This window comes from Aspergillus wentii (assembly GCF_001890725.1).
Source record: "Aspergillus wentii DTO 134E9 unplaced genomic scaffold ASPWEscaffold_1, whole genome shotgun sequence".
Taxonomy (NCBI): domain Eukaryota; kingdom Fungi; phylum Ascomycota; class Eurotiomycetes; order Eurotiales; family Aspergillaceae; genus Aspergillus; species Aspergillus wentii.
The window spans coordinates 3,499,451-3,518,965 of NW_024467832.1; the positions used below are offsets into that span (position 1 = coordinate 3,499,451).

At 47.1% G+C, this 19,515-nt stretch overlaps 8 protein-coding genes across 8 annotated transcripts; 3 read left to right on the forward strand and 5 right to left on the reverse strand.

Annotated features, from left to right (window-relative positions):
• Positions 1–531: 531 nt before the first annotated feature.
• On the forward strand, positions 532–935 carry ASPWEDRAFT_167362 (uncharacterized protein; the record flags this gene model as incomplete). The annotated part of the gene is made up of 2 exons (XM_040830136.1): positions 532–776; positions 827–935. 2 exons carry the CDS (start codon positions 532–534, stop codon positions 933–935), a joined length of 354 nt encoding a protein of 117 aa, XP_040695017.1.
• Positions 936–1,054: 119 nt separating this feature from the next.
• ASPWEDRAFT_167363 (uncharacterized protein) lies at positions 1,055–1,283 on the forward strand (the record flags this gene model as incomplete). The annotated part of the gene is made up of 2 exons (XM_040830137.1): positions 1,055–1,134; positions 1,202–1,283. 2 exons carry the CDS (start codon positions 1,055–1,057, stop codon positions 1,281–1,283), a joined length of 162 nt encoding a protein of 53 aa, XP_040695018.1.
• A 1,111-nt stretch (positions 1,284–2,394) lies between these two features.
• ASPWEDRAFT_167364 (uncharacterized protein) lies at positions 2,395–3,215 on the reverse strand (the record flags this gene model as incomplete). The annotated part of the gene is made up of 2 exons (XM_040830138.1): positions 2,395–2,780; positions 2,843–3,215. 2 exons carry the CDS (start codon positions 3,213–3,215, stop codon positions 2,395–2,397), a joined length of 759 nt encoding a protein of 252 aa, XP_040695019.1.
• A 98-nt stretch (positions 3,216–3,313) lies between these two features.
• On the reverse strand, positions 3,314–4,256 carry ASPWEDRAFT_34863 (glycoside hydrolase family 75 protein). Its single transcript, XM_040834109.1, has 3 exons — positions 4,036–4,256; positions 3,934–3,988; positions 3,314–3,885 (listed from the first exon to the last, which is right to left on the reverse strand). The coding sequence occupies exons 1-3, from the start codon at positions 4,138–4,140 to the stop codon at positions 3,341–3,343; spliced, it is 705 nt and encodes a 234-aa protein (XP_040695020.1). The 5' UTR covers positions 4,141–4,256; the 3' UTR covers positions 3,314–3,340.
• Positions 4,257–5,492: 1,236 nt separating this feature from the next.
• Positions 5,493–7,118, reverse strand: ASPWEDRAFT_47940 (serine/threonine protein kinase SAT4; the record flags this gene model as incomplete). Its single annotated transcript, XM_040837031.1, has 2 exons — positions 5,493–5,624; positions 5,682–7,118. 2 exons carry the CDS (start codon positions 7,116–7,118, stop codon positions 5,493–5,495), a joined length of 1,569 nt encoding a protein of 522 aa, XP_040695021.1.
• Positions 7,119–12,281: 5,163 nt separating this feature from the next.
• On the reverse strand, positions 12,282–13,009 carry ASPWEDRAFT_167367 (TRAPP subunit BET5; the record flags this gene model as incomplete). Its single annotated transcript, XM_040830139.1, has 5 exons — positions 12,282–12,299; positions 12,349–12,437; positions 12,490–12,635; positions 12,694–12,907; positions 12,973–13,009. 5 exons carry the CDS (start codon positions 13,007–13,009, stop codon positions 12,282–12,284), a joined length of 504 nt encoding a protein of 167 aa, XP_040695022.1.
• Positions 13,010–13,229: 220 nt separating this feature from the next.
• ASPWEDRAFT_34871 (putative calcium/calmodulin dependent protein kinase) lies at positions 13,230–16,619 on the forward strand. Its single transcript, XM_040834110.1, has 6 exons — positions 13,230–13,712; positions 13,842–13,911; positions 13,973–14,122; positions 14,190–14,984; positions 15,034–15,171; positions 15,225–16,619. The coding sequence occupies exons 1-6, from the start codon at positions 13,597–13,599 to the stop codon at positions 16,344–16,346; spliced, it is 2,391 nt and encodes a 796-aa protein (XP_040695023.1). The 5' UTR covers positions 13,230–13,596; the 3' UTR covers positions 16,347–16,619.
• A 618-nt stretch (positions 16,620–17,237) lies between these two features.
• ASPWEDRAFT_34873 (putative AT DNA binding protein) lies at positions 17,238–18,755 on the reverse strand. The gene is made up of 3 exons (XM_040834111.1): positions 18,676–18,755; positions 18,463–18,577; positions 17,238–18,344 (listed from the first exon to the last, which is right to left on the reverse strand). Exons 1-3 carry the CDS (start codon positions 18,715–18,717, stop codon positions 17,494–17,496), a joined length of 1,008 nt encoding a protein of 335 aa, XP_040695024.1. The 5' UTR covers positions 18,718–18,755; the 3' UTR covers positions 17,238–17,493.
• Between the last annotated feature and the right edge of the window lie 760 nt (positions 18,756–19,515).

Consider the following 19,515-nt stretch of genomic DNA (forward strand, 5'->3'; position numbering starts at 1 on the left):
ACACTCTTATCATTATTTGCCAGTATTTTGCAGGAATGGTTCTCTGGCAAAGATTATTAGCCTCTATCTTTACTATTTTATTTGGTGATTTGATATCAGGTGTCCTTGTTCTGAGTTGTCTTTTTGGGACCGAATTGATTCACTTGTTGCTGCGATGGTCGTCGCCCTTGGATCACTGAGCGCCGTCGTTGGCAGGATATTCCTCGGATACTCTTGGATAAAAGAGCTTTTTTTAGATGGTCTATAATAGTAATGCCCCTAGGCAGTCTTCTGACACATGCTTGCCACTACCTCTGGTGTCCTATCTGTGATTAGAAATTGGTCTATGTAGGCAGGACCTACGCGTTTACCCACGTACCCGGTAGCTTAGGTATACTATGGTAACTAAGCCTGGAACGTTACAATACAGATCCACCAGTGAATATGTACTCCTACTTAGGTACGACTTCAACCTCAAATCTGGTGCTTGACTTTCCTGTTCTTTTGTAGATCGAATCTTGGTACCACCGCGGAGCACTGCTCTAGATCAACATGCCTGACTCCGAGATTGAATTCTTCCCTCAAGAGTCCATTGAAGAGTTCTTCGGAGGCCATATCAGCTTTACTCAAGGATGTACTGGAACCTGGGCCCTTGGACAGAAACTCAATGAAAGACACGACCAATCCACCAAAGAGGAGTTCGAAGCATATGGTGCTCCCTCTGCTGCGTATGGAACATTTGAATGCTTCAATGTCGACGGCCCAGGAGAAATAGCCATCATGAAAATTTCCATGCAGTTTGTCCCCCCCTTCCTTCCAATCCACAAAACACTGCTAATTGTTCAAGGATCCCTTACGCAGGACCGACCTTTCAGTCTGCCCGGACAAGAGCACGACAGACCTCCAACCAGCTCACTAGTTATACTCGATCAGAGCTGAAGCGTGCCAAAAGCTGAGACAGCATGGATCAAGATTGACACCAACTCTTATCAATCACAAGAGAGAGAGACAGGGACAGGACTGGCCGATATCAAGTGGATTTCTTTTCTTCTTGATAACAGAGAGTGTGTCAGGTATGCCGCTCGAGGATGTCTACTGGGATCTTGATCCCCAGGAACGCGAGGCAATCCGACAGGCGTTCCGACTTACCTGGGAGTATGGATACAGTATCCCGTTTCTTTATCTTTAATATATCTGAGATACTAATATTAGTAATAATTAGGGAGTGTCTTAGAGCGGGTGTTATTTGCTTAGAATCTGGGCTTGACAATCTCGTCTGGGACTCGGAGAAGAAAGCAGTGTAAGTCAACCGTTTCAAAGTTTATGGATTTATAATAAAAACTTCTAGTTACATACTCAGATTCATCTTGCCCGGCTGAATCTACAGACCAATGGAAAGACGTTGAATGGATTGCATGGGGTTTAGCAGAGCCACATCGGGGTTATCGTTGGTCAGAGGAGGGCCCAGTTCATCCAGACACCTCGTCCTGGAGACTGATTTCAGTTTGAATATTCCTTCACGCGCAAGAAAATATTTGGATATGGTATGACAGAGACAATATATGGTTGGCATGGTTATTGCTGAAGCCCCAACGGCTTGCCCTAATTACCATTCAGCGAGTTATTATAGCTCTATCAATGTTATTGCTTATTGCTTCATCTCTAGTTCTTCGATAATATCTTACGACCCTCTTCTCCCAGAGATATTCACCTGTATCGTTTCGTTTCGCTACTGTCCCCAGAATTCCTATTTTAAGCATCTTGCAATGCTTCAAGTCATCAGTTACGATCCATACAAACGAGATAGACTGACTCATATCAAAAAATACCAATGACCTTCTTGACTTCATCCGGACAGTGTTCCTTGTGGATATGACTATCGCTTTCAAAGCAAAAATGGCTGACCCAAACCGGATTTACCGGGTCTTGGATTACATTTCATCATATAGACACCGTGCACCGAACACACCATCTTAAATCCTTTTAGATGAGCGACGTCTACCGTAACCTGCACTCCCGGATACTTGTGATGTCTCGGCTCGTAATCCCCATCATCCATAGCCACAGCCCTTGCCCCGGGAGTCGTACAACCAATAAGTACACTTGGTCAGTCGTCAAAAATGAACTTCATCCCGGTGATATAGTCTTCCCCTGAGATTCTAAGAGCCGAGATGGCAATGCTGCGCAGAGAAGGTGTTATATCCACCCACTCGCTGCGCGTGTTTGAGTAGCATGTATTGTGGTAATGCTGGAGGGCCCGGCTGCAAAAGTGCAGCGGCATTTGATGCTGCAGCGACTTATAGATGGCCAGAGTGGCATCTCTCAGCCACCGCAAAGTCTCCCACGATTTGATAGCAAAGTCATATTCAATATTACACTTGGGCTGACAGGTACAGTGGTAAAGGAGCTTCCAGTCTATGCGTTCTTTTCCCCCGTCTTCCGCGTCGGTGACTTTTGAGCGACAGGATGAAGGGACCCACGCTCACCGTTGATGGCGAATCTTGTTCGCCAGAATGCAGTGCTTGTGAAGATGGGTATCATCACTCTCGAAACATGACGCAGGCTCAGAAGGACCTGAGTCGGTAGTTGGAATGCGATGGCTTTACAAATCTCCAGAGGAAACAAACGGAAGCAATCGGTGGGGTTTTGGTGGATTGCTGCTAGTCTTTGACTGACATCATTTGACAACCTTGGAGGCGCTTTTGGAGACTGCATGAGTTGCTCGAGAGTTGGGAGGATTAAAGGATCATAGCCATCATGACCTGGTCCACGAGGTTCAACAACATCATGGTACCATGGCCCTGCAGACAGTGAAGAAATTAGGATATGAATGGGAAGAGAGACAGAGAGAGAGGGAAGGAACCTTCTGGCACTGGTAGATACTCCAAAGCGTCGTAGAGACTGGCCAAATCAAATTTCTCTGAACCGATATGATCCATGAACGAGTCCCAACATCTCGCATGGAACAGATACACGCCTGGGATGGGATGGGGAGGGTCTTTCAGGAGGATGGAATCCTCCCCCATCGTGTCCCATCGTACTGCTGGGTTGGTGGGAGGTCGAAGGTGATGATCGTGCTTGACTGAACCAACTCCAGTCAGTTTGACACCATCAGGGGCTTGGTACACCGCTTTAAATTCTGAATGACATGACCGATATGCCCTCCAGCTGCGAATAATTTCAAGACCACAAATGATACATATCGTGCCATCATTGAATACTGATTGGAAAGGCATGGTTAGTGTAACTGATATCTCGTTATGTCCAGCATGTCTACGGGTCACAACGATGTAATGACTTGAACAGATTCAACCATGGGTAGATCTATTAATATCGCTCTATATTCTAATCTCTTCAGCAATCATACTCTCTTCACAAGTTTATCCCCAATCCGCGCCAACGAAGCCTCAAACTCCTTAAACGACTTGGCTCTCCACTTCGCCCCTCTCTTCCCAGGAATCGTCCCCTTCCCCGTGAACCCAATATAGAGCACATCATGATCCGTATGTCCCTGATCGGCCGTGATGCTATCACGAGGAAAACACGCCGTGGCGAGCGAAATCGACGCCTCCCCGGTCTCAACCCCGTGGTTTGTATCCCCCCACACCCCGTAAAAGAGCTGGTTATTGCACACGACCAGCATCACGCTCAACGGCTTCATCCCCACACTTTGTGGGTTAAATGAGGGCGTTGCACCGGTATTCCCGAAGACGATGTAGCTGTGGATGTTGGCTTTGAGGTCGGAGATGCCGTGTTGTCTGACGGTGTCTTGGAAGGCTGTGTTGCTCTGGCCAGAGGGGTCGTTGGTGCATTTGCCTTCGGTGTTGTCGAAACCATCACAGCCGACGTCCATATCTCCTGTCAGATAGACGAGGCCTTTGTGGTCGCCGCAGTAGGTGATTCCTGCTATTTGGTGTCAGATTGGTTAGACCGTTATTAAGGATGGATACGTACAATTCCCATGGCCATCACGAAATCCGGTCTTGATAGGATGTGTGCAGGGTTTATTCTGTTTTGTTAGTATATCAATATGCCATGTGATATGGATGGACTCACCTTGACTTTGTTGTAGAAACTCCGGACATTAGGAGGGACAGATCGAGTGTGTATAGTAGTAATTAGCAGAATCCATATTAGTATCGTATTAAACAGACTCAACATATTGACACTGATTCGTGTTGATTAGATCAAAGCATAGTCAAATCGACATGACTCCAGTCTATACGATTCTAGGCTTCAACATCCACAGTACCATGGATATACCAGCCAGTCATCCGCAAATGGGTAAATCTAGTCTTTTTCCATCTTGTATAGGCAGAATACTACCTCAACACTATCATCTGACACTCCAATACTACCAAACCCCCAAACAGGACCAGAAGCCATCACCAGTTATTGGATACGGCCTCGTATTGACTTTGTAACTTTGTACGGACATCCGTATTGAACCGCCTGTCAGCATACCAGCCAATACGGAGGAAATCCCTGCAATACATGATGTAATAATCCACATGGTTGGCGGGGACGCTTTCATGCACAACACCCGAAATGGTCTACAGTCAGAAAGCTACTAAACTGCATGTACATGAAGAGCCACTTTTTTTTTTTCTTCTTTTTCTTTTTCCCCTCTGGTGGTATGGATTCATCATCCCGGGTACAACCGATGGAGTTGATCGTTTTTTGATAACTGACGTAACTTGGAAGTCGATCATGTTTGCCATCGTACTTTGTTCGTCTGTCTGTTCTGCCTGTCTCAGTGTGCTACCGTGAAATCAGAGATTGTATGTCGAAACAGTTATTGAAACAACTAACTATCCTAGGCTATAGCATCGCCATAATCCATAATACCGATAAAAAGAAATAGACCACCACCGGAACTAGAGGGTATCAAACCAGAAAAAAAACTAACAATGCAACCATGCAAGAAAAACGAAAAGTGCCAGTAATCCACCCAAAAATCAAACGCTGGGAGAGAAGCCATAGTAGAGTTCAATTGGAGAGAGCTCGTAATCGTCATAGTTATACAAGAGCTGGGTTGCAACAGCAAGTCAGCATCAGAAACTTGTTAAAACAGTAAAAAAAAAAAAATTGCAGATAATGAAACAGAAAGAAAAAGAGAAAAAAAAAAGAAAAGCTGGAAAGGTCATGACTCTTCGTTGCATTGGCATGGAAAACATGACGATCAAACTAAGCCCATAAGCTAAAAGAGCAGGAAAAAAAAATAAAAAATTTGGACACATTGCGCCGGTATAAAAAGCAAAGGTATCTCCTTCTATGGGGTAGTTCGAAGAAGGTTCAAAAATCCTCGCAAAGGGTGCAACACATAAAAGCCACCCTGAGTATCATAAAACACAGGAGACAAAAGGAGCAGTTATCACAGGGGACACTTTTTTTTTTTTTTTTTCGGACCAACGTTCAAAAATCAAAGCGCTGAGACCATGCCCGCCTGCCCCTTGAGCCCCCAATGGAGTAGAATGAAATATTGAGTTGTAAATGAAAATCATCATACTAGATCAAAATCCTTCCTCACCAGCCTTGCACAGCTTGATCTCCCGAAGCCATTCGGATTTGAGGACCTGCGAGGCATTGATGCGACGGCAAGGATTGGGATCAAGGATGGAATAGATCACGTTGCGACAACGAGCCTGAGACACGTTTGTAAGCTTGGACGTCCTGTGTACCGTTTTCTGATCAGCCCTTACCCTATGCAAAGTCTCGATGGGTGCGTGGCCATCTTCGTGTTTGCGACCTTCCAAATAGCGCTGGTAAAATTCATCCTCCTCCTTACGGGCCACCCTCCATAGGTGTCGTCCCGTTCGCATGGCCATGTAGATGACGCCGGTGGCCCAGAGATCGACAGCACGAGGGTCAAACTCTTTTTCGACATACTCCTCGGGAGCGATGTAAGGGGCGGAACCGCAAAGTCCCGCTGTCATGTGCGCCTCCTTTTCCCAGGCCATGCGGAAACACTCGCCGTTGCCAAAGTCTGTAATTTTAAGCGCTCCGTGGGTAGTCAGGAGGAGGTTTTCAGGTTTGAGGTCACGATGCGCAACGCCCATCTCGTGCATGTACTCCACTCCCCGCATGAGTTGCTTGAAAAAACAATCGGCTTCGGCCACTTCCAGCTTGCCAGCAGCCAGCACAAGTGTGTACAGGTCCCCGCCTGCACAGTACTCCATGACCTCACAGTAGTCGCCTTTTGCATCTTGCAACAGGTCTAGGGTGTGGATGACGTTCGGGTGGCGAAGGGAAGAAGAGATGCAGAATTCTGAAGTCAAGCGCTTCTGGTATTTCTTGGAGGTTTCCTGGGGACGGCGGCGGAATTCCTTGACCGCATACAGCTGTTCCATCTTGGAATCCCTGGGATCCACCTTGTGAGAGATCCGGACAATGCCAAAGGCCCCGCGACCAACAATCTCCTGGCATTTTCCATATTTGTCGACCAGCGAGGCGGTTGCATTGGGGCCACCCTTCTTATCGAGGGCCAGCTTATCGCGCTCGGTCTTGAACTGGTCGATCCATGTCGACATGAGAGACAACTGCTGATCATCCACGTGGTCGTCCTTCTTTCGGCTGCTGCCGCCGAGCATGTCTCGCAGGAGATCAGTCAGCTTCTCTTGCCGCCTGGCACTCTTGAGGTGATGTAAATGCATGTTTTCCGGCTCCATTTCGAAGCGCTTGTGGACAATTGACCCTTCTTTCGAGTCCTTGCCACCAGTCTTGCTCTTCTTCTCGGGCTTTTCCGGCCTCTCGTCACCTTTAATAGATGTCTGTCGAGAGGGAGCTCTCGAAGAGGGCTTGGATGACGGTCTGGACGGCCTTGCGGTACTGCCGTTAGCGGAAGGCTTTGCACCATCTGAGCTGCTATCCGAGAAGTCGCGTGAAGGTTCAGGTTGCTCCTTGGGGGTAGTTTTCCCTGTGCTGGAGAACATGCGAGAGATACGGGTGGCCATGGTAGGTCTAACAGGCTTCCCGGACGCCGGAGGCATGGGGAGAGCATCCCCACTCACGGCGGACAGATTCATGCCCGCAAGAGCACGTGTTACCTGAGGGTCTCCATCGCGAGGGTCTGACGAAATGAGGGACGTTGCGGTAGAGGAGACTGCGGAAGGTACAGGTGAGGCAGATTGCGGAGTCATGTGCGGTGATTCGGAGCGAAGCTGAGCTTTTGCGCACGGAGAACTAGAGGATCAGATTTGCCCCCGTGACGAAGAAAGAGGACAAGCGCCTACAGCACGAAGCTGAAGATGCAAAAGAAAAGTAACTTGAGATGGTCGGAAAAAGAAAGATGAAGGAGTGAGGAAAGAAAAAAAGGGGGCGCGGAGGAAAAAGGTGAGAGTGGAAAAAAATTTCTTGGTGGTGGTGGTGGCCTGAGGCGAAGGGCAAAAAAAGTGACGAAAGTGACTTCGTAGTAGGCGGAAGTGGTGGTGGTAGTGGTAGTAGCAGGAAAAAGAAAAGAGCACCGCGCAACAAGGCACGGAATGCCCAGATGGGACGGTAACTATGCTGAAAACCGCAAAATGAAAGTAGTTTGAAGTTTGAAGATTAGGGGTCAGGTGAGGTGCACGAGTACAGGAAGCAGAGGAAGAGAGTAATGCAAGAGAAGAAGAAGAATGAGAGGGAGGACAAAAAGGCGCTGCCTACGGGGCGACGAGGTTGAAATAGTACCAGTAGGCAGTAGGAGTAGGTAGGAGTAGGAGTAGGAGTCGCACTGCGGGCTGTACGTCGTGGTAGCTGCTGCTATGGGGGACAGGCCGAGGAGCAACTAATGTGGGCGCCTTTTTTTTTTTTTTTTTTTTTTTTTGATCCAAACAAATGAAGAGAAAGAAACGATCCTTTCCACAGGTTCAACAGATTGTGGGCACCAAGCGAGAGAATAAAATAAAGAAAGGAAATAATACTACATACTGTACGTTGACCTACGACGACGTCCTGTAGAGACACACACGCACACACACCCTGCGCTGCCGGTTTTGGAAGACCAAGCCCTCAAATTTTTTTTTTTTTGTTATTATTAAAAATTCATTTTGATTTTGATTTTGATTTATTTTTTCCAAGGAAAAAGTAATGAAATCAAGATGAATATTTCCTCTGCTCCATCGAGTCTACCGCTTCCTGTTCGCGGTTACACGCCCGTCAGCGGCAGTTCTAGATGCCTGCAGCGTATGGTATGTACCATGTATCGTAATTTACGCCACATGCACGAGGCTTGAGCAAGGCTGTGTTGCCTACATTGCTTTTTGCCATCTTTTTATAACTTTCGATTATATTCTAGAGTCATCTTCATATCCTTTTACTTTGATTTCTAACATTTATAATATCTAACTTCCACCTCTTGGCTGTTTTTTATCTGGTGATTTCAGATCATAAGATTCAGCGCCCATACCGGTAAGCCAGCCGTTGAAACAGCCGTGTCCAAAACGTGGCGCGGAGCTGGTTTGCCCTAAGTGCTGCTGCCTCCTATTATGGGGTAAATCATAATCATCGATTTCCAAGTAGAAATCATATCATGTAATTTATCCAAGAGGATCCTTGGAACCAATACTGGGTCTGCTTCCGTAAAGAAGTATCTTACGACAAGATCCTGACTAAGAAAACGCTCCCGGTGGGCGTTGATTATTAACACACTGGCGATGGAGGTCCGGATATCGAACTGCATAGGTCAATCCGGCGTCGGATGACGTTTCACCCGTTGGCTCAGGTTCGTTCGGTAATCATCATCTGCCTCTGTGCTCTGTACACCGTTGATATAATTCAGAATCATAATTCGTGAGGCTGTGCTTGTTCATGATTCGATGTTCCTCGGTTTGGGCTTGGGACGCTCCCTCCAGCAGATTCTGACCTACCCAGATGAGCTTAGCTAAAAGCCTCAAGCTTTGTCCCACCAATACTCCCGTACAGATGAGGGGTAAACTGATTCAGGAAATACGGAGGAGAGCCACCGAGGGGTAAACGATTCACCTCTCCACCGTTACTGGACGCTTCTCCTGTCCTGAGATCGACTGTGTCCCCCTCCCTCCCTTTGAGTTTTTTTTTTTTCCCCTATTTCCAATCCTCCAACTCATCCAGTATCCACGTTTCTGGGGACTAGCTCCTGCCGGCACCTGATTGTGGTGGACATGACACCAATCTCCCACGCGAGTCTTTCATCACCATTCTGGGGAAGCCTTTGCTCTCATTTATTGGATGCGCAGTACGTCATGATATGAGTGTGTGAATTATGAATGCACCACTGAGTACACCCCCCGATGATGTCCAGAGTTTGGTCAAAGGACAGCTGACTCGAGGTGTATAGCAATGGGGAGTCATGGACAGCTTGGAGAATCCCTCAATTCTTAGCTATTATCTGACTCATAGTCGATCATGCAGACCCCGGCATGTCTATTTCAGCTTCTGCCAATTTAACTCTCCGTCTACGTCTACGTCTGCTTCTGCCATTGCCATCTGCCATCATGCCATGAAATCGGTTATCAAAGGCTTTAGCATGTCACCAGGCCGTATTTGGAAGAAGACGGTCCAGATTATCGTCATGATATCTTCAGGCCTACAGACTGAATACTTGATGAAGATCGTTTGTCTCGTCTGCCTTCGTTTGCCTTCTCGTATCCAGTCGTTATCAGCAGCACCAAGATGTTCTAAACAAAAGCAATGATGCTGTTGATAGTAGCTTGCGGCCTATGAAAAGAACCGCTCACCACATGCCTGTTGATGAAGTATACGAAGTCTTATCTGATGATGAGACCATCATAAGATCTTCAGACGTCAGTTACCTCGGTCATGGGTCAAATTACTAGACCTACTCCTAGTCCTGCTGTCTGTAATTGCGGGGATGTCGAATACCACCAGTAGCCACAAGCAGGGCGACTAAGGTATGTTAAATTAGGATAGATGGGATTTTCCGCTTGACGTAATGGGCAGAACAACGAGGGATTTTCCAAAACCAATAAGATCGACCTTGATCCCCCGATGAAACAGTATCCATTCCGAGTTTCTGCCGTCAATCGTTGGATGTTTTTAACTGCGGGTCTGTACAATGAAGCCTTTAGTCTCTACAAAGTACAATATAATACACCTAATACATCCAGTATGTATGTATGAGATCTGCGACGAGTCCAATTCCTTTCCTGCATATTGATGGTATTATCTTTCCGCGTGGAGCCATGCCATCTGTATCCTGGAAATAAAATACATACATTACCTTACATCCGGCGACGTAAAATACACCATCGGAAAACAACCCCCATCCGATTCCTTTTCGTATTGACATTTTTACATATTTAGTTTTCAAATAAATATCATAATAAATAAGGAGAGAAAACAAATAACGATTCACAATCAGGAGCTTTGGGGAATTCCGAAAAGGACCAACTGCATGCCAACCCTTGACAAAGAAAAAAGGCTGCAAATGTTTTTTGACCGCTAGTTGCAAGGCCATATGTTCGGCCAGTTTGGTTCTGGGCTGAGAAACGTGGGGAGATAACAATTCATCGATGGGTGATCAGATGAGATCTGTATTTTTTGCGGTGAGGCCTTATATACCTGTTCTACCATGGAATTCACTTTCAATTTGCATTAATTGGATACCTATCAAGCTATTGGCTCTCGGCTGGATGGACTGAAGAGAAGAAGTGCAAGAACTACTGGATAACTCCACATCCCCATACCAATTACCCAAACAACCAAGAAATCTCGGCACCAATTCTAAAGCAAATAAGTTACAACGGTCCCGGTTCAAGCTTCGTCGTATCTTGGCTATCAGTCACTGACTGGATAGGTAAAGTAGCATAAGCCCGTGTTGATTACCGATGGCGCAGGGAATCGCCCAATCGGTCCATCAACATGACCAAGTAATCAGGGATGTTGGAGATGGATGGGATAGGGATATAACAAACCACCTCAGCTTTCGGTAGTTTGGAGGTACTACTGTACTTACTACTGTGGTTAGTTGGCTCTCACTGGTAGGCAGCCATCATTATCCTGCATCCATATTCCTTGGCATGTAACTACAGGGGGAGAGTCATCTTAGGACAGGTTGGCTGGGGGATTTGGTTGGAACAGGTTGCCCAGCATGTGAAACCATTTAAAGGTTCCATGTAAGCTGTAGAAACTATTACTTTATGTCAATAGCTGAATAGTCCAGCTGGTGATGCATCTGGGGGTGCTTATTGGGTGGCGATTTGCTTTTTCTGGATCATATTAGAGTATACTAATAACCAGGTATACTCCCAACTCAACTATAATACACTATGAATGAATGCTTTGTTGGATCTCTTTGAACTTCGAGCTAGCTTTATAAAACCCTGCTGTCCCTGTCGATCCCTAGCTGTTGAGACAGTATACCGGCTTACTTATAGCCCATCTGTAGCTGTAAGACTATCTTCTTATCTTCCTATTCAACTGATCTACATCTTTCATCCCCTCCCATGGCTATTTCTACTACAACTACAGCAAGGTTACGGCTCAACGATCTTCTAGACCATCCCTTGCAGTCAGGTTGGACAGCCTACAGAATGTGGGCATGCAGAAATCCAGGCCGTTGACAGCTCTGCAAGGGGGATACGGAGTCGAGGAATTTCCATCATGCGGACTACCGTCTAGAAGGAATCAGATGACCAGAATTCTCTGCTGGCTTTGGATTACGGATAAAACGTTCCCGCCAATGTTATCGTTCGAATTGCCATTTTTGATTAATTGACTTGGATTTTGTATGGTTGGATAATTCTTAGTACCAATATCCTCCAAGACTGATATTGGTAAGTGATTTCACTGGGCCTTGACGAGCAATGAGCATGTTAAGAATACGGTCGTTCATTCGGCCCAAAACAGCTCCTCCCGATGGCTGTTGCTGTTGCTGTTCCACCGCGTCTCGAGAACCTGCATCAAGGAACAGAAACGCAGGTGTGTCTGATAGGGATTTGCCGCAGCGTTCATGGACATTTTTCGTTGACGTGTAAGGTCGACTGCAAGGTTCCCCTTGGATCAAGATGCACGACGGAGGTATTACAGCTTGGATTATCTAGCTTGTCATTTCTCCCACATGCTGCCATGTTGGTGATCCAGACCCTGTCTCTCAATCGGATGGTGACTTGTCGGGTTCTCGGCGCCAGACCACCTCACGGGAATCCCTACGCCAATGGCGCTGGTAGATTGATAGAGATGTTATCAATAGGACTCACATCCATCAATGTGCCGTGTGCTTTAGATTTGGCCCAGTGCATGTTGAATTATCGCTTTCAGCCAGGCGCAGGAATATGCGCGCCCGTGTTGTAATGTTGAAGGGAGGTTGGGTTCAGAAGCAGGCATTAAGACAAAACCCGTGTCTGCGAGCGAATTAACCACATTTCTTAACAATGGAAACAAGTTACATACCACAAACTGTTCCAGAGACTCTTCGAACAGCTCGTTGTTCACCCCCAATCCATTAGGGTGTTCGACAGGGGACAATGGATTCTTAACCACTGCAAAGAAGTCAGTCATAACCACCAACGCCATCATCTCGAGGCCACCCACCATATTCGACAAACAGGTTGATATAGATCTGTTGCAAGGCAATTCGCATGCTTGGACTCTTCAGGTCAGTAAGCATGACAAACTTGATGTTCGTGGGCGTTTCGTAATAGTGAAGCTTGTATTGGCTGGTGTGATAGGAGACAAAGCTAAGTATCGATCGCCCATTAACTGCTGCTCCATCTAGCATATTGAATTGCTTCTCACCTGTCATCCTCACCGCCTAGTTTGCGGACCATGTTGCGGAGGGAGAAGACCGTACCGAAGATGAGCTTCGCATCGTCATCGCTGGTCCGCGCAGATTGCCCATAGACCGCAGGTGCCCCATTGCTCACAGAAGGCGTCTCGGAGGTAGGCCGCGAAGATTTGCCAGCTATCGAGGTTGGACGGGGGAGCCAACGTCTTTTGTAGATGCACTCGGCTAGAGCAAGGGAACAGGTCAGCACGATCAACGGTTCCCCGACATTAACAAAGGGCGGAGTTCACCATGACGATCAAAGATGTAGAACGAGTAAACGACCATTGTGCTCGAGACGATGGAGAAATAATACCCGACCACGAGGACAGCCCAGATATGAATAGAAATAATAGCACGGCCGTTGAACGGGGGTGACCGTTAGGGAAGAGTGTTTGTGCCCAAGAGATGGCGCTGCTCGTGGGCGGTGAGCGAATCCAGGCCGGCCGTTGGGGGAAATCCCAACTGCGGCAGCCAAAAATCGCCGACCGTGTGCTTTTCTGACCCTCACGATGTCACTTATTCTTATTGCAACGGGCTGCCTCGTCGATGGCAAGCAGCAGCTCCGATTGCCGATGATGTCTTTTCTTTCTTTCTTCTTCTTTTTCTTCTGTTCTCTTCCTCTCTTTTCTTTTTCTTCTTCCGTAGATCTAGCCATAATACTATTGTTTCCCTACTACTCTTTACCCGATTCTCTAGACTGGTGGCTTACTCCGTACTCTGTTGTGGTCCCCCACATTCGGTCATAGGCATCCGGTTTTCACATTCAGCTGAGACACACTCGTGGTTGTTTCCCTCCACTTTTGTCGCTTTATCATTGGATTTTCTTCCGTCTTCTGGACCATCAGCAACGGCTTTCTCGTTTCCACAGTTCAATGGCCCTCGATAATGCTGATACCCCCATGTCGGATGCTACTCAAGAGCTTGCTCCCCCCGACAGTGTGAACAGTGTCCATCCAGCCCGTCAGCCCCCAAGGCCTGTCCGATATGCGTAAGCCCCTCTTCGTGGAACTTTTTTTTTTCTTTTGCCTCCTGGTCAACCTTGGTTTCTCGATTTGGGGATGCTGTCGCCATAGTCTCAAGTTTCGCTGGTCGTTAACATTACGTGTTCTACATTCAGATCGACACCTTCTTTTGAGAGCCCGCAGAGGCATTACCGTCGAAATCCCATCGTCAGGCGTCCAGTAAAGGTTATTCAATACTTTTGATAACATATTGTCAACCCCACTGAACTGACTGGGGCCGAAACAGGAAACGCTCAATGCCCGCTCTGAATATACCACCAGTCAAGACGATGGCACCGCCGAGCATAGGATCAACCAATATGTTATTAAACAGGAGATCGGAAGAGGGTCCTTTGGTGCAGTGCATCTGGGTGTCGATCAGTTTGGAAATGAATATGTGAGCATATTTGCCCAATCCATAACCATGAAATGGGTTGAGTTGCTGATTGAACTGCACAACCCAGGCCGTAAAGGAATTCTCCAAATCACGACTAAGAAAACGGGCACAGTCCCATCTTCTGCGGAAACCCCGAGGTCCTAGACGCCCAGGAGTCGGGTTGAATTCCCCTCTTCATCGAAACCCCGGCGGAAATGAGGAAGAACGGGTTGGCAATGCGCTTTATCTGATCAAGGAAGAGATAGCGATCATGAAGAAGTTGAACCACCATAATCTCGTATCCCTTATCGAGGTATTAGACGATCCATCGGAGGATTCGCTGTACATGGTGATGGAGATGTGCAAAAAGGGCGTGGTCATGAAAGTTGGGCTGGAAGAGAGAGCCGATCCATACGACGATGAGCGCTGTCGCTGCTGGTTCCGGGACTTGATCTTAGGTATCGAGTATCTACATGCGCAGGGTATCGTACATCGAGATATCAAGCCGGACAACTGCCTCGTAACAAACGACGACGTCCTCAAGGTGGTCGATTTCGGCGTTTCCGAGATGTTTGAAAAGGACTCGAACATGTTCACAGCGAAATCGGCCGGATCACCAGCGTTTCTTCCCCCGGAGTTGTGTGTCGTCAAACACGGAGACGTGTCTGGAAAGGCGACCGACATATGGTCCATGGGAGTCACACTGTACTGCTTGCGGTACGGAAAGTTGCCATTTGAGAAGCAAAGTATCTTTGAACTTTATGATTCCATCAGAAACGATGATTTGGTTTGTGAAGGAGAAACCGATGAGGACTTTAAAAATATGATCTTCCGAATTCTGGAGAAAGATCCAGAGAAAAGAATCACAATGAGTGAACTACGGGTGAGTCGTTATCAACTGTTCTTAAGAATACCCGTCTCACAAATCATAGGAGCACCCTTGGGTGACGAGAAAAGGTCTCGACCCTTTATTGTCAGAGGAAGAAAACACAGCGCAGATAGTTGACCCTCCAACTGAAGAAGAAATGAACTCTGCCATCACAAGGAATATGAACCACATCATCGCTGTGGTAAGTTTTATTTTCTTCCTCTGCGCTTAGCTAGACTGACAAAATCCTTGCAGATGAAAGCCGTGAGGAACTTCAAGAGGCTGCTCGGCCCTTCTAGGCCAGGAACACCAATGCAAAGTATCCTGGGTCAAGAACACGAGTCTTATTTTGTTGAGCCTCCCATGGAAATGGAACCAGAAGAAAGCTTTGCAATCGGCAATATCCCAAACGCCAACAAGAGTCAGAGCTTGAACACATACAACAGAAAGGCCTGGGAACGCGATGATGTGATTCGAGGATTTCACCAACGACATGAAGAACGAAACCAAAGCCAACTACCACTGGAAAGTAGCGACTCAACCAGCTCTCTTTCCAACAAAGACTCGATCTTGGATAGCAGCAATAAGCCTATTGCAAATATCCCGCCCGAAAGAAAAGACTCAGGTTCAAAACGCAACGCCAAGATTCAGCAAGATTCCGACGATGTACAGTCCAACTCTACACCACAATCGCCTTCAATTCCACTGTCGCGAGCAGACTCTACCGCGACCAAGCGAAGCGTTGAAGGAACTCGTGGACATGCACGGGATCCTCTGGAGGAGGAATTCCCCTATCTCTTCATCGGCCCATCCACCTACACTGGTTCATCAGGCAACGATACAAGCGATGCTGAACCGGGCATGATTCTAGAAGAGCCCGAGAGTCTGACGAATGAAGATTTGGAAAGTGGCTTAACAATGGACCCTGCCCCCATTGTCAGCGAGTCCCCAGGAGCCGCTGAATTCGATATCTATGAGACCGCGTATCGATTAGAAGTTGAGCGTATCCGGGATCGCGCTCCTCCTCGTCAAGGTACCATGCACAAATTCTATCTGACTCGCAGGGTCGACGGAAGAGACGACATGAAGAAATTGGTCCAAGACGAAGCGCCCGCTCTAACCCTTGGCATTGGAGAGAAGAAGCCTGTCCGTTCTGATTTAGGAACCGCACTGAGCATGTTAAGGGCCCAAATGGACGAACAGCGCAAACAGGAGGCATCAACTGGTCAGTCGCAGGAACAAACGTCTTCTTCCATTCCCTCCGCCTCAACCCCGGAGCGAACCTCAACACCTGCTGATCCGCATTCGCCACCTGAGAATCCCAAGGTTAAGTTGCGATGCCTCCTTGATCGAGTCAGAAGTAGCCGGGATTCTTGATATTACACGAAGCATAGAGATACGGGATTATTGTTTTCATATCCATGAGCGTGGTTGTTCTTCGTCTTATTCTCCCATCTGTTTTCACTCTCAACGGTAATTTAGCGTCAGCACATCCTTGACCACCATGGAGTATATATGCATATTTACAGTGAATGTGGTCATTTAATAAATAGAACTTGTATGTATTGTCTGAAATAAATTGTCTACCAATTATCATACCCTGCCAGGTGATTGGATTTCATGATATTATTTGTCTAAACCACACTATACTACCAGCCTGTTAGATACATATGTAGAGTACATTAATCCAGTAAACCCAGTAAGTATACATACATGTATAATACCTGTTTGTTTCGAATCAACAGGCCAAGAAAAAAGAAAAGTGATCTTGGATGATGCTAAGATATCCTGATGACACAAGGCGATTGTCACCGAAATTGAAACGAGAACCTGAGAGATAAGTAGCAAAATATCGAGATCTGTAAGTAATCATCCAGTTCATTTGAATTAAGACGTAAATTAAGATATCGAGAAAAGAAGAGAAGATGGGGAAAAAAAGTCCAGCCCAACAAATCATGGTTTGTAAGAAGCAAAGAATCATAGTCGCTATGCAAAAGATGAATGAATATTGCTTCGATGCATCATAGGAGTAACTAGGGTCGGGTAGGGAGAGAAGAAAACAGGTAATATGTCCAGGTAGAAAACTTGATTTGTTCTTTGAGTATCGCTTTGACTTTTAGATAGTAAAGAGGCATTTCGTGTCGTTGCTTGAGAACGTGAAGCTTTGAGATTCGTGACATGGCTTTTTCTTAAAAAAAAAAAAATTTTTTTACGCATGATTGAACGCGAGTGGGAGGTATTAGACATGGGAAAGGAAACTGGACGTGGCTTCGTCGTAAGAGGATGTCGCCAAGCAATCGATCGATCCCGTTGAAATGTAAAGAGAAGGTAAAAAAAAAAAATTGAGAATGGGTATGAGGAGATCGCACATTTTAGTGATCTGCCTCGTCTCGTAGCCCAGGGATCGGTTTAATCAACGCTATCTATCATTCATCATCGATGGTGAGTGTCATTCGTCATGCGTCTCGGTAATCCTCAACAGTAACAGTAGACGTCATGTATCGGCTTGACACATGTTTCGAAGTCACCCCGGTCGCTTCTCAATCGGAGTGCTCATAGTTGCCTCTGGCATAGAAATGGGGGGCTGGTCCGGCCGCCTGGGATGGTCGGTCATAGCTCGTGGGCGATTCATTGTGAGGGGAGCCCTGTCAGGTGGAAGAGGTTCAAATCGTCGATCCCCAAGGTCTATTCGTGGAATAGGTTCTCTGGGACCTAAGTGTAGCGCCTGTGGCGAAGGCAGCGTCTGTGTTGGCCGTGGTAACTCTCTGAATATCGGTCCACTCTCACGATCAGGTATCTCTCTCGAACGGTCCTCACCACTGAGCGGTAGGGATGCTATTGCTCGTCCGGGTGGTGGCGGCACATATCGCGGATCATGCCTCGATGCTTCCGGAATCTGCACACTAGTCCGGGGAGAGAACGAAACACCCCTGGACTCGACTGCAACGGGGCTGGTAGGGGCAGATGGAATTTTCGGTTTCGCACCAGGTCTCCGGGGTGGGGGATACATTTCTCCTCGAGCCTCCGCTACTGCTTTGCGTCGTTCAGTTTCCGCCTTACTTGGTCGGCCTCGTTTTCGTGGTCGCTCGCCTCTGGAGGTAACGCTCTCCAAGCCAGGAGATAGATGGGCGGAAGCACCACTTTCACTACTGTATGAAGCCGTACTTGGCCGCGGTTGAATTGCACGTGGTGCTAGAATTGGCTTGTCTGGATAATGCGGCCGTTTCCTGCTCTCCACAGGCGGGGCTGGCGGTACAGATGGTTCATGGCGTGGCGGCGGCAATGATATAGGCACTGTCTGCATTGGCATTGGCGGTTGTGGGTGATGATGCCACATGGTCCAAAATGCCGCCTGACATGAGCTCAAGGGACGGCCTAAACAGACTTGGATTAGCAAACGCTACATTGCATCGCCTATCAATGCAAGCTAGCTTTTAAAGAGCCCGAGTGGCAATGACACGATGGGGTAAGGGAGGAGCCAACGGGTCTATACCTTGCGGGAGGGGAATTTCCGTCCAACTCGGGTTAATACGAAAATCCTTGATAATCTTGACTAGATGACCAGAAGGGATTCCCGCCTTCTTCAGGATTTCGGTAAGCAGGGTGTACTAGAGCCACGAATCCTTTCTGTCAGTCAAGTCTCCCATCGTACCGACATGGCCATTGCAGGGTCCATTATCATAAGGCATATCTAGAATCTTCGTACCTTCTCCTCCTCGGTCCATGGCCTTTCCGATTGATTCGACATATCCAGCAGACCATGGAAGCGAATATAGCCGACTCCCCCTCCTAGCAGACAGCCCGACAAACAGATCCGGGGACAGAACGGATTGATCCAATTTGGGGACTGCTATAAACGAGTGACGCGTCACGCGACTACAGGAAAGGAAGCAGAGCGAGGGAAACGGAAGAACAAAGAATGGCACACGAGTCAAAAAAAAAAAAAAAAAAAAAAGATAATAATAACGACAACCAGCAGAATAAACAGAGAAGCAAAAGAAAGTAAGAAAAAGAAAAAGAAAAGAAAAGAAGGGAAGGGAATAAAAAACTACCACAAAGCCTCCCAAACGGAATGATGCGTCTACACCAGTGTATAAACACGTGGTTGCTTAAATAGATCAGAAAGTGGGCTAGAAACGCAGCGAATGACAGCAGATGTAGGGGACGATCAGAGAAAGGAATAGAAAAGAGACAGAGGGAACAGATTCATGAATGCACATGGGACGGACAGTAAACATTTGAGGGTCGGGCCGCGTTTGATGGCGGGATCAAAGGGTTGAGATAGATCTAAACAGCGCAAGGGAAAGAAATAGAAGGGAGACCGGGGCAGATAAAACCACCGTCAGCAGCAGCAAATAATGAATTGACAGATACTTTTGAAATAACAATGCCCTTTTTTTTTTAACCCGTGCAGAAGAACTAGAGAAAGAAAGGAAATGGACAGGACAGAAGCAAGTAAAAAACGATGGACGGAAGTGGGTTGCGGGCCGACAGACCGGAGAGCAAGAGAGGAGAGATGTTGGAGAGAGACGTTGTCGGCGGGAAT

Coding starts and splice junctions, on each gene's coding strand:
- ASPWEDRAFT_34863 (XM_040834109.1), bottom strand. CDS start 4,140: ATGTTGAGTCTGTTTAATACGATACTAATATGGATTCTGCTAATTACT. Junction 3,989..4,035: donor GTTTCTACAACAAAGTCAAG/GTGAGTCCATCC, acceptor CTAACAAAACAG/AATAAACCCTGCACACATCC. Junction 3,886..3,933: donor TCGTGATGGCCATGGGAATT/GTACGTATCCAT, acceptor GACACCAAATAG/CAGGAATCACCTACTGCGGC.
- ASPWEDRAFT_34871 (XM_040834110.1), top strand. CDS start 13,597: ATGGCCCTCGATAATGCTGATACCCCCATGTCGGATGCTACTCAAGAG. Junction 14,985..15,033: donor TCACAATGAGTGAACTACGG/GTGAGTCGTTAT, acceptor CACAAATCATAG/GAGCACCCTTGGGTGACGAG. Junction 15,172..15,224: donor TGAACCACATCATCGCTGTG/GTAAGTTTTATT, acceptor AAATCCTTGCAG/ATGAAAGCCGTGAGGAACTT.
- ASPWEDRAFT_34873 (XM_040834111.1), bottom strand. CDS start 18,717: ATGTCGAATCAATCGGAAAGGCCATGGACCGAGGAGGAGAAG. Junction 18,578..18,675: donor CATGGACCGAGGAGGAGAAG/GTACGAAGATTC, acceptor TCGTGGCTCTAG/TACACCCTGCTTACCGAAAT. Junction 18,345..18,462: donor GGAAATTCCCCTCCCGCAAG/GTATAGACCCGT, acceptor AAGTCTGTTTAG/GCCGTCCCTTGAGCTCATGT.